Here is a 12,005-nt window from a genome sequence, read left to right as displayed (position 1 = left end):
CATCCAGTGGTGATGTGAACATGGATGGCTTTTACCCCTAAAGGCTATGTGATCAACATGGACATTCGATATTTCTTCAAAACCTGCTTGGTTTAGATATGTTGTGTCCATAGCTTGACAGGCATAGAACAGACTAAGGAAATGTGCTGGTTTTGTCCAGCTATACTTTCAGTTATTAAAAATAATATTGAAACTTTGTTTAATTTGTGCGATTTTGTTTTCATTCTTCAATGGGGAAAAGGTTTTGAGAGTTTAAAAGTTCTGAAAACTGTTGTCGGAGTGAGTATCATTCTCTAGACTGCTCTGGGTTGACCTTAAGTTGCATGCTGACAACTCTACAGCATTCGTTCAAAATCCAGTGACAGGGATCTTGTCTGCTCTATTCAAAATGTTGTTTTCTGTTCTTGCCAACAGTTTATTCTAGATCAGGAATTCCTTTCCACGGAGATCTGAATACTGCATAAGCAGAGAGTCATCCTGCGTAATGATATTTTACCCCTAGAGAACCGCTAAAAGTCATCCCCTCAGCAGAGACAATTTTGGGCAAACACTCAGCAAGCTCACTCCTTTCCAAAGCATTTGGCGCATGAAAGCTGCACAGCCCAAGATGGGGAACCCAATCTTCACCTTATTGGTGCTGCATTTTATTGTCTTCATAATCAAGGAAGATGAGCTGCCAGCCTGGAGATTTGGCTTTTCTGAGCCACCTGCGGGCAAAAAATGTAATAACTGTACCTCTACCTTGGACTCTGGGGTGTGCCCACAAAAAACAGCGTAGTCAGGAGGAAAACAACACAATTATGCCCAACAGTAATTGAGAATTAGGGCATACCATGCCAGCTACCTGCTTTCTGTCCCTGAATGTAGCATTTTACTTCTTTTTGTCTCCAAAATTGGGGTAACAGTACTCATTTAAATTTCTAAAGTGTTTTCAGGCTTAGGGCCAAATACCTTTTTTAAGAATGATTTATTTTTATCTCTGTCACCACAACCCCACTTGCACATGAGTGATACCATGCACTCATAGCTTTGGGGCTGCAGATGATTCTTGTTTTGTAATCCTATGTTGCTAAGTAGCCTGTGTTGAGAGACGTATGGAATCCTCGCTGTAGTTGTCATGTAGCAATCCTGCCCAGCATTCAAAATATTTTCTCAACTTCAAAAAATTCTTAGGGATTTCCCACTGAGGCTCAAAGGCAATCATATATTTTATTTATTTTATTACAAGGCATGTAAGTAAAAACTTGTATATCTGAAAAAAAGATATTAGATAGAAAACAGTAATAAAATTAACATTATTCTTTTAAGAAACTTGGTAATAAATACAATTCCCCTCAACATTAAAATGCTTGTTGTTTTGCACAACAATAAATACAGCATAGCTCTGGCATAGAGAAAGGCCAAGGCTGGATACAAGAAGTCCATGTGGTTTCTTACAAAAGCTCAGGTGATTTATAAAGGTTTGGCATCCTGCACTTGATGCACTTGCACTTTAATTTTAATTTTACTATGATTTTTAATCAGTCTCATAATATGGAAATATGAGAGGAAAAATTGTTTGATTAAGATTTTTCCTTTAAATATTTTCAAAGTAAGAGATGTGTAAACTCATTGAAACCAATCCTTAAAAGAAAGAAAAAAAACAAACACACAAGTGTCTTGGTGGCTATTCTACAAAAATGCAGGTTTTTTAGCTGTAGGTGCTCAAGTCTGACCAGCCAAGTGGCAAAGGACCAATCCCCAGTCAGTTTCTCAATTCTTTACACAGTTTAAAAAAAAAGAAATAATAATAACAATGAGAAAGAGTAAAGAGTGTAGTATTCACTTCCCATGTTTGAGGTTCTTACACTATTATCTGAAGGTGAGAGGAGAAAGAACAGGTATACTCCAGAACACTTCCCAGCATAACTTTGGGTCATTCTGGTCTATACTTTTCTTTTAATACTACTGACAAAAAAAAGGAAAAGAGATATTTCCATGCACTGTGCTGTTCTTATGCCAGCACGTATCATCACAATCACAGCTGTGAACCTAAGTCACTTTGATAGCCCAATCTAATATAGATTGATTGATTGTCCCACGACATAGTTAGATAATGTCCACAAAATGCCACAAGCTCTGCCAGAGTCCAACGTTCTTAAAGTACTGATAGGTCATGGCAAGACTTGGACTTGAGTTTGAAGGCCATGTTCTTGTTGTTCTTGGCAACTATTTTTCCCCAAAACCTCCTGGCTTTCTTGGGGATGCTCTCTCTCCGTTTCTGGTATGCCAGCCGCTTCTCATTCTTTTCCTTGCTGTCCCTCCGGAGCCGGACTTGCCGCACGATGCCTTCAAACAACTCTTTCACGTTGTGCTGCACGGCTGCCGAGGTCTCAATGAACTTGCAGTCAAAAACGACAGCGCAGGCTCGTCCCTCTGCAAAAGTGCAAGGTGGATATGTCATGAGGCATCACGGGCAGGGGGGAGGCAAAGCAGCCCCAGGCTGCCACGTGTGGGGAGCCGGGGCCACTGGGGGAATTCCTCAAGCCTAATATAGCCATGGATAAGTCTTTAATCACCCGATGCTGCCTGCTAGCCCATGACTTATCTGCTCTGTGTCACACTCCCTTCCCAGACAAGGAGGGGTAAATCCCCTCCTAGAAAAGCCCAGTCCCCGCTGTTGGCTGTGAAGGGAGCTGGGGCTGACCAACTCATGCTGAGACACTGAAGGCTGAGAGGTCAGCGATGACTCAAAACCACCTGGTCATCTTACATGCAGACTCCCTCAAGTCGCATTAAAGGGTGATGACAGCACCCTCCAGACACACAGCACAGCTCTTGTCACCATAAGAGGCAGAGCCCAGCCTCTTCCATGGGTTGTGGGACAGTGGCAACTTCGGCGTGAAGAGGCACACGTGCAAAACCCTTAAATAAAGGCAGAACTATGCCTATCGTTTACCACACATCTGAAATCATAGTTCTTCTCCTCAGTTACATGAACCTAAGCTAAACTTGACAGATGCCTTTCACACACAAGCCAATTTATTCTGTCTTCCGGCTTGCTGTGAACTCATCGCCAGGATGACTAAAATAGCATGAATGCATCTATCACCTTTCAAAAGATTTTTCAAGTAGGGCAAAGAGAAATGAGAAGGCAAATAGACATCCCTGGGCTCCCGATGAGCTACCTCAGTTCAAACTCTTCACCTGAGGCAACTGTGACAGGGGCCAAAGGAGCTGTGCACATCCCCAGTGGGAAAAAAAAAAGAGTCTAGCTCAATTGGGAAACAGAAGAGCCAAATGGCAGCAAGAGAAAGAAATGCCAAGCAGAGGAGCCCGTGTTTCTGATGGGCCTAGATGAGATCATCTAATGCATTGCTGTGTGTTATGTTGTGTCACCTAAGCCTCAGAGAAGACTCTCCAAGAAGAGATATTACTGACTGCACACCTTGGGAGCCTGCAGCAGGTTTCCCACCTGTCTCTCTATTCCTATTTATGGGCTTAGGGCTCTCCAGGCTTTGGGAGAGTGGCAAAGGTTGGTTATTTGTTTGTATGCAGCAGTGAGGGCTGTTTCAGCATCCCAAAGAAAGACAGCAAGGAGACCTCTCCTGAAAGGTGCACAGTTCCTGCCCAGACTGGCAAAACAAAGGGTGAGAGGGAATTTTAATTCATCAGGGAGGACAGAGAACTGGTTAAATGGAGAGAAAATCTTTGGCAGCAGAATAAAGGAGGCTAAACATACTATGCATAAGCACATATTGGAAGCCCAAAGGGCTTCCAGCTACCAGAGATATCACATACTGCAGTGGTCTTACACTAGGAGCTGGAGGAGAAGACATTCGGGCTGCTTTTATGATGGTGCTTAATACATTCAGAAAAGTGATTAACTGACATGTAACAGCAGTGTCAGGACAAGCTTAAGGACCTGGCAGACCCCTCCCAGTCCCCTGCCCTCTGTTCCAGTTCTCTGCTGTTTTATTGCCCAGTCCTGATCACAGTGTACTCCCTCTGCATTTTGTTCAAAAGCTACTAGACGACTCTTAATGTTTACGTCGTTTTTATCCTCATCATTTTTCTTACCTGTCACTGAAACTTCACGGCACCTGACAAGGTCACTTTTGTTGCCAACAAGAATAATGGGGATGTCTTCTTTCTGGCGTGCCCTGCGGAGCTGTATTCTGAGTTCGGAGGCCTTCTCAAAGCTTGCTCGGTCTGTGATGGAGTAGACAATCAAGTATGCGTCTCCCACTTGCATGCAGTGGTCTCGAATCCACTCTCCCCCACGCTGTTCAAATGAAATGGTCAGACATCGTTATGACCAGAGCAGATTTTACTTAGAAAATATAACATTAGAGAATCCAAATACATTCCTGCTGTAACTGTAATGGGTACGGTTTGAATCACAACTATACTGAAAGTAATTCCAATGCTGTGATGGTATGAATCCTTCACCACAAAGGAGGGCAAAACTTGCCCCAAATAATTCATTGTGCTGGCTTTAGGCTGGAATGAACACAGTCTGGAAAATGGCTTGAATGTTTTGTCTTATCATTAAAAAAATAAAGCAAGCTTATGCTTCTCAGGCTCACACTGCAGAGTTGTTAGGCGTGCTTGGCTTGGTGTGGGGGTGAGCTTAATGTCATATTTTCCCTAATGTTGAAGTATGGAAAACACCTACTTTCTTTCCCAAAAGATACCTACTTTTGATATTAGCAGTCATTCATATGTACTTTTCTTTTGGCATTTTTCTAGAACAAATTAAAGTACCTTATTATCCCACATGTCGAGCAGTATAATGGTTGCACTTTCCCCATCCACCATCAGGGTTCTTTCATACGTGTCTTCTGGAAAGAAAATCAGAAAGGCTGGTAATATATTATTTTGTGGCATCATGCACATTACAAAAAACAAGTAGTTGAATATGTATAATTTGTTCACAGTTCAAGTTATTGAGCCAAATTTTGTGCTGGCTCACATTCAGTTCTTTCCTCATTTCCATCAGCACTGAAGCTGCCCTCTGTGCATTACTGGTTGTCTTACTTTCCATGATATATGAAGGAGGCTGAAAGATCAGGAAACGAAATGTTCATTATTTTGGCTGATATTCTCTTTATCTTATGTGGGAGAGAGAAAATAGAACCAGTGGAAGAAATAACCAAAGGCTGAACATTTGCCCCATGGGAGCAGCAGAGTCCAGCGAGGCTGAGTAATGGAAAATATTTGCTTTCACTTTAGCAGGGACAGTTTACGGGTGAACAGTCACTGCTGTGGAGAGCAATACAGCTAACAGCCTACCAAGCAATGAGGACAGGGTTTTGTGAGACAAGAGCTGTTGAGTTTTAGAGAGACTGAGTCTTCTGCTGCGTCCTAGTTCTCTCCCATTTCACGGTTTCCCACATTACCTTTGATGTCAAAAAGCAAAGGAATCAACAAACCACAAAAGTTCAGTTAGTTTGTACTGAGGCCATAAAAATTCATAGCTACATCATAAACACCATGTGACGAAGTTCTGCTTAGATCTGGGGGGGGCTGTTCCCACTCATAATTTCGATCAACCCTTGCTGTGAAATCTCAGTCTAGCTTCTGCTTCAGATACTAATCTTCCTTCTTTCCCTCAAATCTGGGGACATTTGGATGAGCAATATGAGGTTTGGACCTACCTCTAGTCTCGCACTATTGGTCAGTGAAAAATACCAGGCTTTGGACTTCTGAGCAAACCACCCCTCTCACTACAGTGTTTAAGGGGTCTGTCCCAACCACGCTCGTAGACAGGACTGTGTCTTAACCCTTGCTTCATAAAATTTCTGTTGGGCATTAATGGAGTGAACTTTCCCCTAAATTGTAATCAGAGTCTTTCCTTGAAGCAAGGAATCTACATCCATGCAAAAGAATGAGACCAAAATATTACACATTTAAAATAAAATAAAAAAAAGGACAGGCTTGACGCAGCTTAAAATGGCAAGAAGAAAAGGGTGAAGATAATCAAGAGGAACATTTTCCCTTGCTGGCCCAATAGCATGACACTTGTGTTCATGAGTTTGATTAATCTTACAGGCAGTAGCAAAGCCAGTCCATAAAAGCAAAAGCATTCTCTCTGTGAGTTGGCTACCCTGAAACCAGCCTCTCTTGTAATAAAATATGCAGTTTGCAAGCTAGATTTTGAAGAATAGTTTCTTCAACTGACCAAGCACCTGCATGGGAACAAGCTCCATATACACCAGAGGACAACATCGAGAGGACTGCTTCTCCACTTGGTTACACACAGAGAGGCTACGAATACGTAATCACGCTCCTCAAAAATAGTATGCCCAAATGGTCATATTCAGCACTGATTTGCACCTTGGTCAATCCTAAGGAACTTCCGCAGGATATAAAACACACTGATAGCGAGCAATTAGTTCATCTCGGGCTTATTTCGAAGCTGACACTAAAAAAGGAGAGATATAGCAACAGGAAGTTTTCCAGTACCTCAGCAGAGCTGGCCTTGAAAATCTGCCACTGCTACACTGCAAGCAGTATTGCTGGGAGTGCGAACGAGAGAGGCTTCACATGAGGGAGAGGAAAGATGTCTGACAGGGGTGTGCACAGCAGCTCAGCTGCATTTTTTGACTGCTCGCCCAAGGGTCCTACTCTTAGTTCGCAAGGGTAGCACTAGGAAACTGTTTATCAGAGATACCCCAGGCTGAGGAGCTGGTGGGATTACGGGAAAAGTTGGTGGTAGGAGCTGAAGACAAAGCACACCTGAGTAACTGACTCAGAGTGACTGAACCGTGGGGAGTTTCAAATCCCCCAACGCACAAAGCGCTGTGCCCCAAGTCTGCGACAGCAAGCAGGGAAAACGTGTGTCTAACCGTCCTGATGCTGGGCTGTATGAAATCCAGGGTAAAACCCAAGAGATAAAGACACAAAAAGCTGTCCTGCCTGTGCTTCACTGAGGACTGGAAGAGAAGCCCAGAAACCCCCTGTGCTAGCACTGGCACCATCACACCAAGGCAGCACTGGCTGGAGAGGGAAGGGATACGGGACAAGGAGAGTCCTGCACGCTGACGAGCAAAACCAGCCAGCAACCTGCATGTCCTCCGAAGGTGACAGCGTCTGCCTCCTTAGAGCCACAGCGGATTTCTGTTACAGCACAACCCTTCCACATCAACCTCTTACAAGCTCAGGGCTTGCTGCCACCTTCTGCATCATCTGACCTTTGGGATTAAAGACGACTTTGCAATCCTAAACAAAGCAGAGGAGGAATAGCAAGGGGGAAGCATCAAAGAAAAACCTACAGCTTGTGCCTTTTCCCCCTCTTTGGGCAATAGGAAATTTCCTACACTGCTGAAGGACTTTCGTTTTTCCCCTGGGGGAACCTGTGCTGTGCAAGTTACATGAAATGAGGAGGAGATATATTTTACTCAAACTCCATACAGCCTACGTGGAGGTAATGCGTTTATACAGAACAGCCGAGAAGAATTCTAATGGCAAATATTTTGGAGGTGATTACAGGACTCAACAGTGACTTTTTCTTGATATATTATTTCTAAGCATTTCATTTTCAAAGACTATGAAGACCTTCAGCTATTTTCTCTCCCCAAAGACCATGGAGCCAGTGGTGATACAAATATTAGACCAGCATGAAAGCTGAACTAGCCTCCTGTGTAGCATCATCACAGGCAGGAATGAGGCAGCTTCCAACAGGTATTCTAAAATGAAATAGCATAAGAATCTGAATTGTTCTCTTTCAGAGACTTTCAGTCATTTCTGATGAGTATCTTACTCATCTTATTTTGCTTTCTTGTTTTCTTAACAGCTGCATGTGATGAATCAGTTTTGATGATGAGATGCAAATGTTTGTTACCTCAGTTTTTTAGAAATGGCCCCTCCGATTTTCTGTACCAATTACTACTGTCAGGGCTGATAGCAAGCAAACACAAGCACCCTCGGGCAAACACAAACACCTACCTCCCAGCACCTCACAGTCGCTGTCGATGCTGTCATGCACCCCCGCAAAGATGTTTGCTAGCGAGGACTTGCCTACGCCGTGCTCCCCGATCAGCACCACCCGGTAGCAATTGCTGCCGGACTCAGAGGAGATGACAGAGTCGGATGACTCTGAGGACCAGCTCCTTCGGTAGTATTCATCGGGACTGATGGTATATCGCTTCTGTGGGTGGTACTCATTGGAGTCTTTCTGGACTAGTAGATTCTTTCCATCCGCAGGGATGCTCCATCGCTGCTGCTGCTGCTGCAGGCTGCTGTTGTGGGTGCGACGCATGGTAACGTTGTTGAGGGTCATTTTTTACCCCTGGTGAGAAATAGGGAAGTCACAAGCGTTACCCACAAAACATTTAGAAATGCATTAACTCCCTCTTATTAACTTCAAGGCAGCACATCCTGCTTTTCTATAGGGATCTAGTACACAACAACAGAAAAATGAGACTTTCTGGCACTCTTTCGTAGTTGCTTGTACACGGATATTTCTAGTTAGTGAGTCAGAGGCTTTTTCTTAGGGATGATACCGTACTCATATGCTAAATCCTATCTTTGTTTAGCCTTTACAAGCTCCTGGCTGTCCTAGGTGCAGCCCAGCCCTGGAGAGAGTGAGGCAATGCTGTGTCCCAGGAGGGGAAGGAAGGGGCAGCGTTCACCAGGACCGTCCCACATGGGAGCTGCATCCCTGCTGAGAGGCAGCCTGCGGTACAGGCAGCACCTACAGGGACTGGTCCCCATCTGTTGTGCTCAACTGGGGGCAAACAGTGACACCAGTCCCAGTTGCTTCCAACTCCCAGTGCAGTTGGGTGTACGGAATCTTTCACATTGTCTCTGTTAAGAGATGAAACTTTTGGGAAAGCAACGAGGCATCACTCGCTGCACTCTTAGACAACTTTGCTGTGAGAAAAGAGCCATGCAAGCAAGTCTGGCTATGGTAGGGTGGATTTGGGTCTTGTCTACAGCCAGGTAAACAAAGAATGACTCTGTTTCAGACAGTGGCTTTTTGGCTGGTAAGAGGGAGGACACAGCCAAGTCCAATGGCTTTTCCAAGGAGGTACAGATTCTAGCTGCTACAGGAGGTAGTGCTGGGAGAAAAAGTTCATAAATTTACAGATACTAAATGAACAACTTCATTTGCTGCACAATCAGCTAGATAGATAGGTTCACTCCCCTTATCTAAGCATGGCTGTTAATTACATTTTACTCAGCAAACTCTGTTTTGCCTTGCTTGGAGGCAGAGGACAGTGATGTCATGTTCACAGGCCAACAGCTACCATTTTTAGGAAAGTTACTTTGATGCATTCCAGTTCCCAAAGTGACAGTAATTTAGACATTTTGCTTTTTTGCCATTTTTCTGATGTTTCTCGGCTCTCTTCTCTATATTAGCAAATAGGATAACTGTCCACAAAATGCACCCGACCACTTTCAAACCTGAATGATAGGTGGTGAACAAAAAAAAAGTACAACACAAGAAAAGAACATGTACAAATCAGTGTTCCTCTTCCCACAAACTGCCTGTAAACTTCTTTGAATAAACGCACAGCAGGACATAGAACAAATATACAGAAAAAGCACACTCTAGCTGTACTTATTACTGCATACGCAATATTTTCTCTGTGATGCGCAGTACTTAGTGGCAAAATGAGATCATTTGCATAGTCCCAGTCACAGTAACTTTTTCGGCAAGAAATATATCTAAACCAGAAATCACGCACCAAGCAAAGGCTGCTTCACACACAAAATTAAATATTTACTGCGGTTGAATTTTAAAATGCATCTTTTTCCTTGCAGTTTCCCTGCTGAAAAGACCAGATGAGAAACGCCAGCTCCAGATCAGTCAAACAGAGCATAACCCACGACCCGCAACAGTCACCCGCTAAACAGTCGCAAACGTGAACACTTTACGATTTTTTGCCCCTAACAACAAATTATCCTCCTTCACTAAACAAAGCCGAACGAGTCCCTGTCGCACACTGCATTCCAAGTTCAAACGGGTTTTGATACCCCACACTGCATTTAGCTGCCTGGGTCTCTCGCACCGATGGCAAAAGGCTGCGTCCGAACCAAGGCTGCCTTACTTCTGCCAGGCTCCTCCAGGCAGCGGGTCCTCTGCTCGCGCTGCCCTTCTCTCTCGGTGGGCTGCAGTACGCTGAGCTGCTCGGCCGAAGTAAATCCTCGCCTGCTTTGGGGCTGCCTCTTTAATTCTTTCTCGGCAAACCTGGTTTATATTAAGCTCATCTGATCAGAGACAGGGCTTTTCCGTGACGTGGTTGGTCTTTCCATACAACAGCCAGCCCCCAGCTGGGAGGAAACAGACGTGCAGGGGAGCAAAAACTTGCAAACAATCTCAAAAGTCTTACTCAAAATCATATGATTGTCTTAATATTGCCAGTGAAATAAACACATTTGGTTCTTGCATGGTGAAAACAGGAAAGTTGAACACAAACAAAATAATACATGTCATTTCACCTCACTCAGTTTTTCATTCAAACGTTACCAAAATAAGTGATGTTTAAAAAATGACATAAGTTTCATTAATGCATAAAATGCTGTAAATGTATCGTGTTCCCTGTCTGCAAAATGCACTTAACCCCCTGCTGGACAAAACGTTTCTTTGGAATAAAGTACCTGAATGTTATTTTGGAATTATCCTAAACATAGGAATATTATTCTGTTTGCTTAAAAAAAAAAAAATCTAATATATACAATCCTATTTTTCTCTGTCAGCATCCAAGTGACTGCACCCAGTTTCCTGAACCGCATAATCAGCTCTCACTTCTGCTGCAACCCTTTACTAACAGGGGCTTCAAAAAAACATCCAACTGCAAATTCATCGTTACTCCAGCTGGATGGTGGCAAAGCTGCATCAGAACACACAAAGTCTGCACAAACTCGGAGTAGCACCGTGCTGATTCTGTCTGCAGTTCATTAGGAAAGATGTATATATAGTGTACATGCTACAAACCCAGGGTCTGCTCCTTAAATTTTTATGATCTCGTAGCTCATTGGCAGAAGGAATTTTGCCAGAAGGTAAAAAAATCCAAACCTGCAATGCGTGCTGCCAGGTGACACTTCTAAAAACATACACAAAATGCTTCTTTATTAACAAATGAAAAGTAATAATTTTCACAGAACTACTTGGTAAGGATACCACAACTTATATAAAAGCATATGGAAACTCTATAGTTGGCTCTCAACCATCCAGACTCTGGGTTAACTATGATGAGCTCAAAACCAAGCTCCTACAGTTTTCCTTTACATTTACAATCTCCTAGTTACTCTATCAGCCCCTGAAACCAAGAGGTGACTAATTCTTATCCCACACGTCTGAGGTCTGAACAACTTCGCCGCTGAGCAGGGGCAAGAATATATTTTTTCATGAGCCCATTCTTCTCCGTTATGGGGAAGCAAGACTTTAACTGACAATGTATCTTTATTAAAGGGAGCAGTGATATGCAGAAAAGAATATCTATTATTATGATTGCAGCTTAGCATTTATTTCACATTCCTCCACTGTAAAATTGATTGGTTTTCCCCTGAAAAAGCAGACCTTTATGAAATTCTTCAAGTGAAATCTGCTTGCTTTGTTTCCCCTTTGGCTTTATTGCATTCCTGTGTCTTTCGTGAGGATTTTCAGGGCCCTCCAGAGCCCATTCTCAAATTTAATGAGCCAAGAGCATTTCCCAAAGTAATATGCACTCATCAATGCACATAGAAATTATTCAGATCTACTGAGAGAAGACTTGGATAAAAATATGTCCTGATTTTCCTTCACCTGTGTTTCACTGCTTGGCAGCAGCTGAACTGGCCCCAAATCCTGCATCTTCACCTCACCTGTCCTTTACACAGCAGGCTCTGAGTCTCTGCTGCTATGTGACGATCCCAAAGAGCACGAAGTGCCACATCCCTCTGTGTAGGATGCACAAAGCCACGGCTAATACTCACCACACAAAATGCAAAAATATCTCTATTGGGGAAGGTTTATGGCATGGCCAGTGGTTTGCAAGAAGACTTGCTGTTGGCATACTCAACTGAAGTTGTTCATT

General features: G+C 43.4%; 1 protein-coding gene across 1 annotated transcript; it reads right to left on the bottom strand.

The window, feature by feature from the left end:
• Positions 1–1,333: 1,333 nt before the first annotated feature.
• GEM (GTP binding protein overexpressed in skeletal muscle) lies at positions 1,334–8,376 on the bottom strand. The gene is made up of 4 exons (XM_082015096.1): positions 7,930–8,376; positions 4,747–4,823; positions 4,060–4,264; positions 1,334–2,415 (listed from the first exon to the last, which is right to left on the bottom strand). Exons 1-4 carry the CDS (start codon positions 8,261–8,263, stop codon positions 2,138–2,140), a joined length of 894 nt encoding a protein of 297 aa, XP_081871222.1. The 5' UTR covers positions 8,264–8,376; the 3' UTR covers positions 1,334–2,137.
• Between the last annotated feature and the right edge of the window lie 3,629 nt (positions 8,377–12,005).

Source organism: Phaethon aethereus, assembly GCF_964289735.1.
Source record: "Phaethon aethereus genome assembly, chromosome: 2".
NCBI lineage: Eukaryota > Metazoa > Chordata > Aves > Phaethontiformes > Phaethontidae > Phaethon > Phaethon aethereus.
This window is presented reverse-complemented; position numbering and strand designations above follow the sequence as displayed.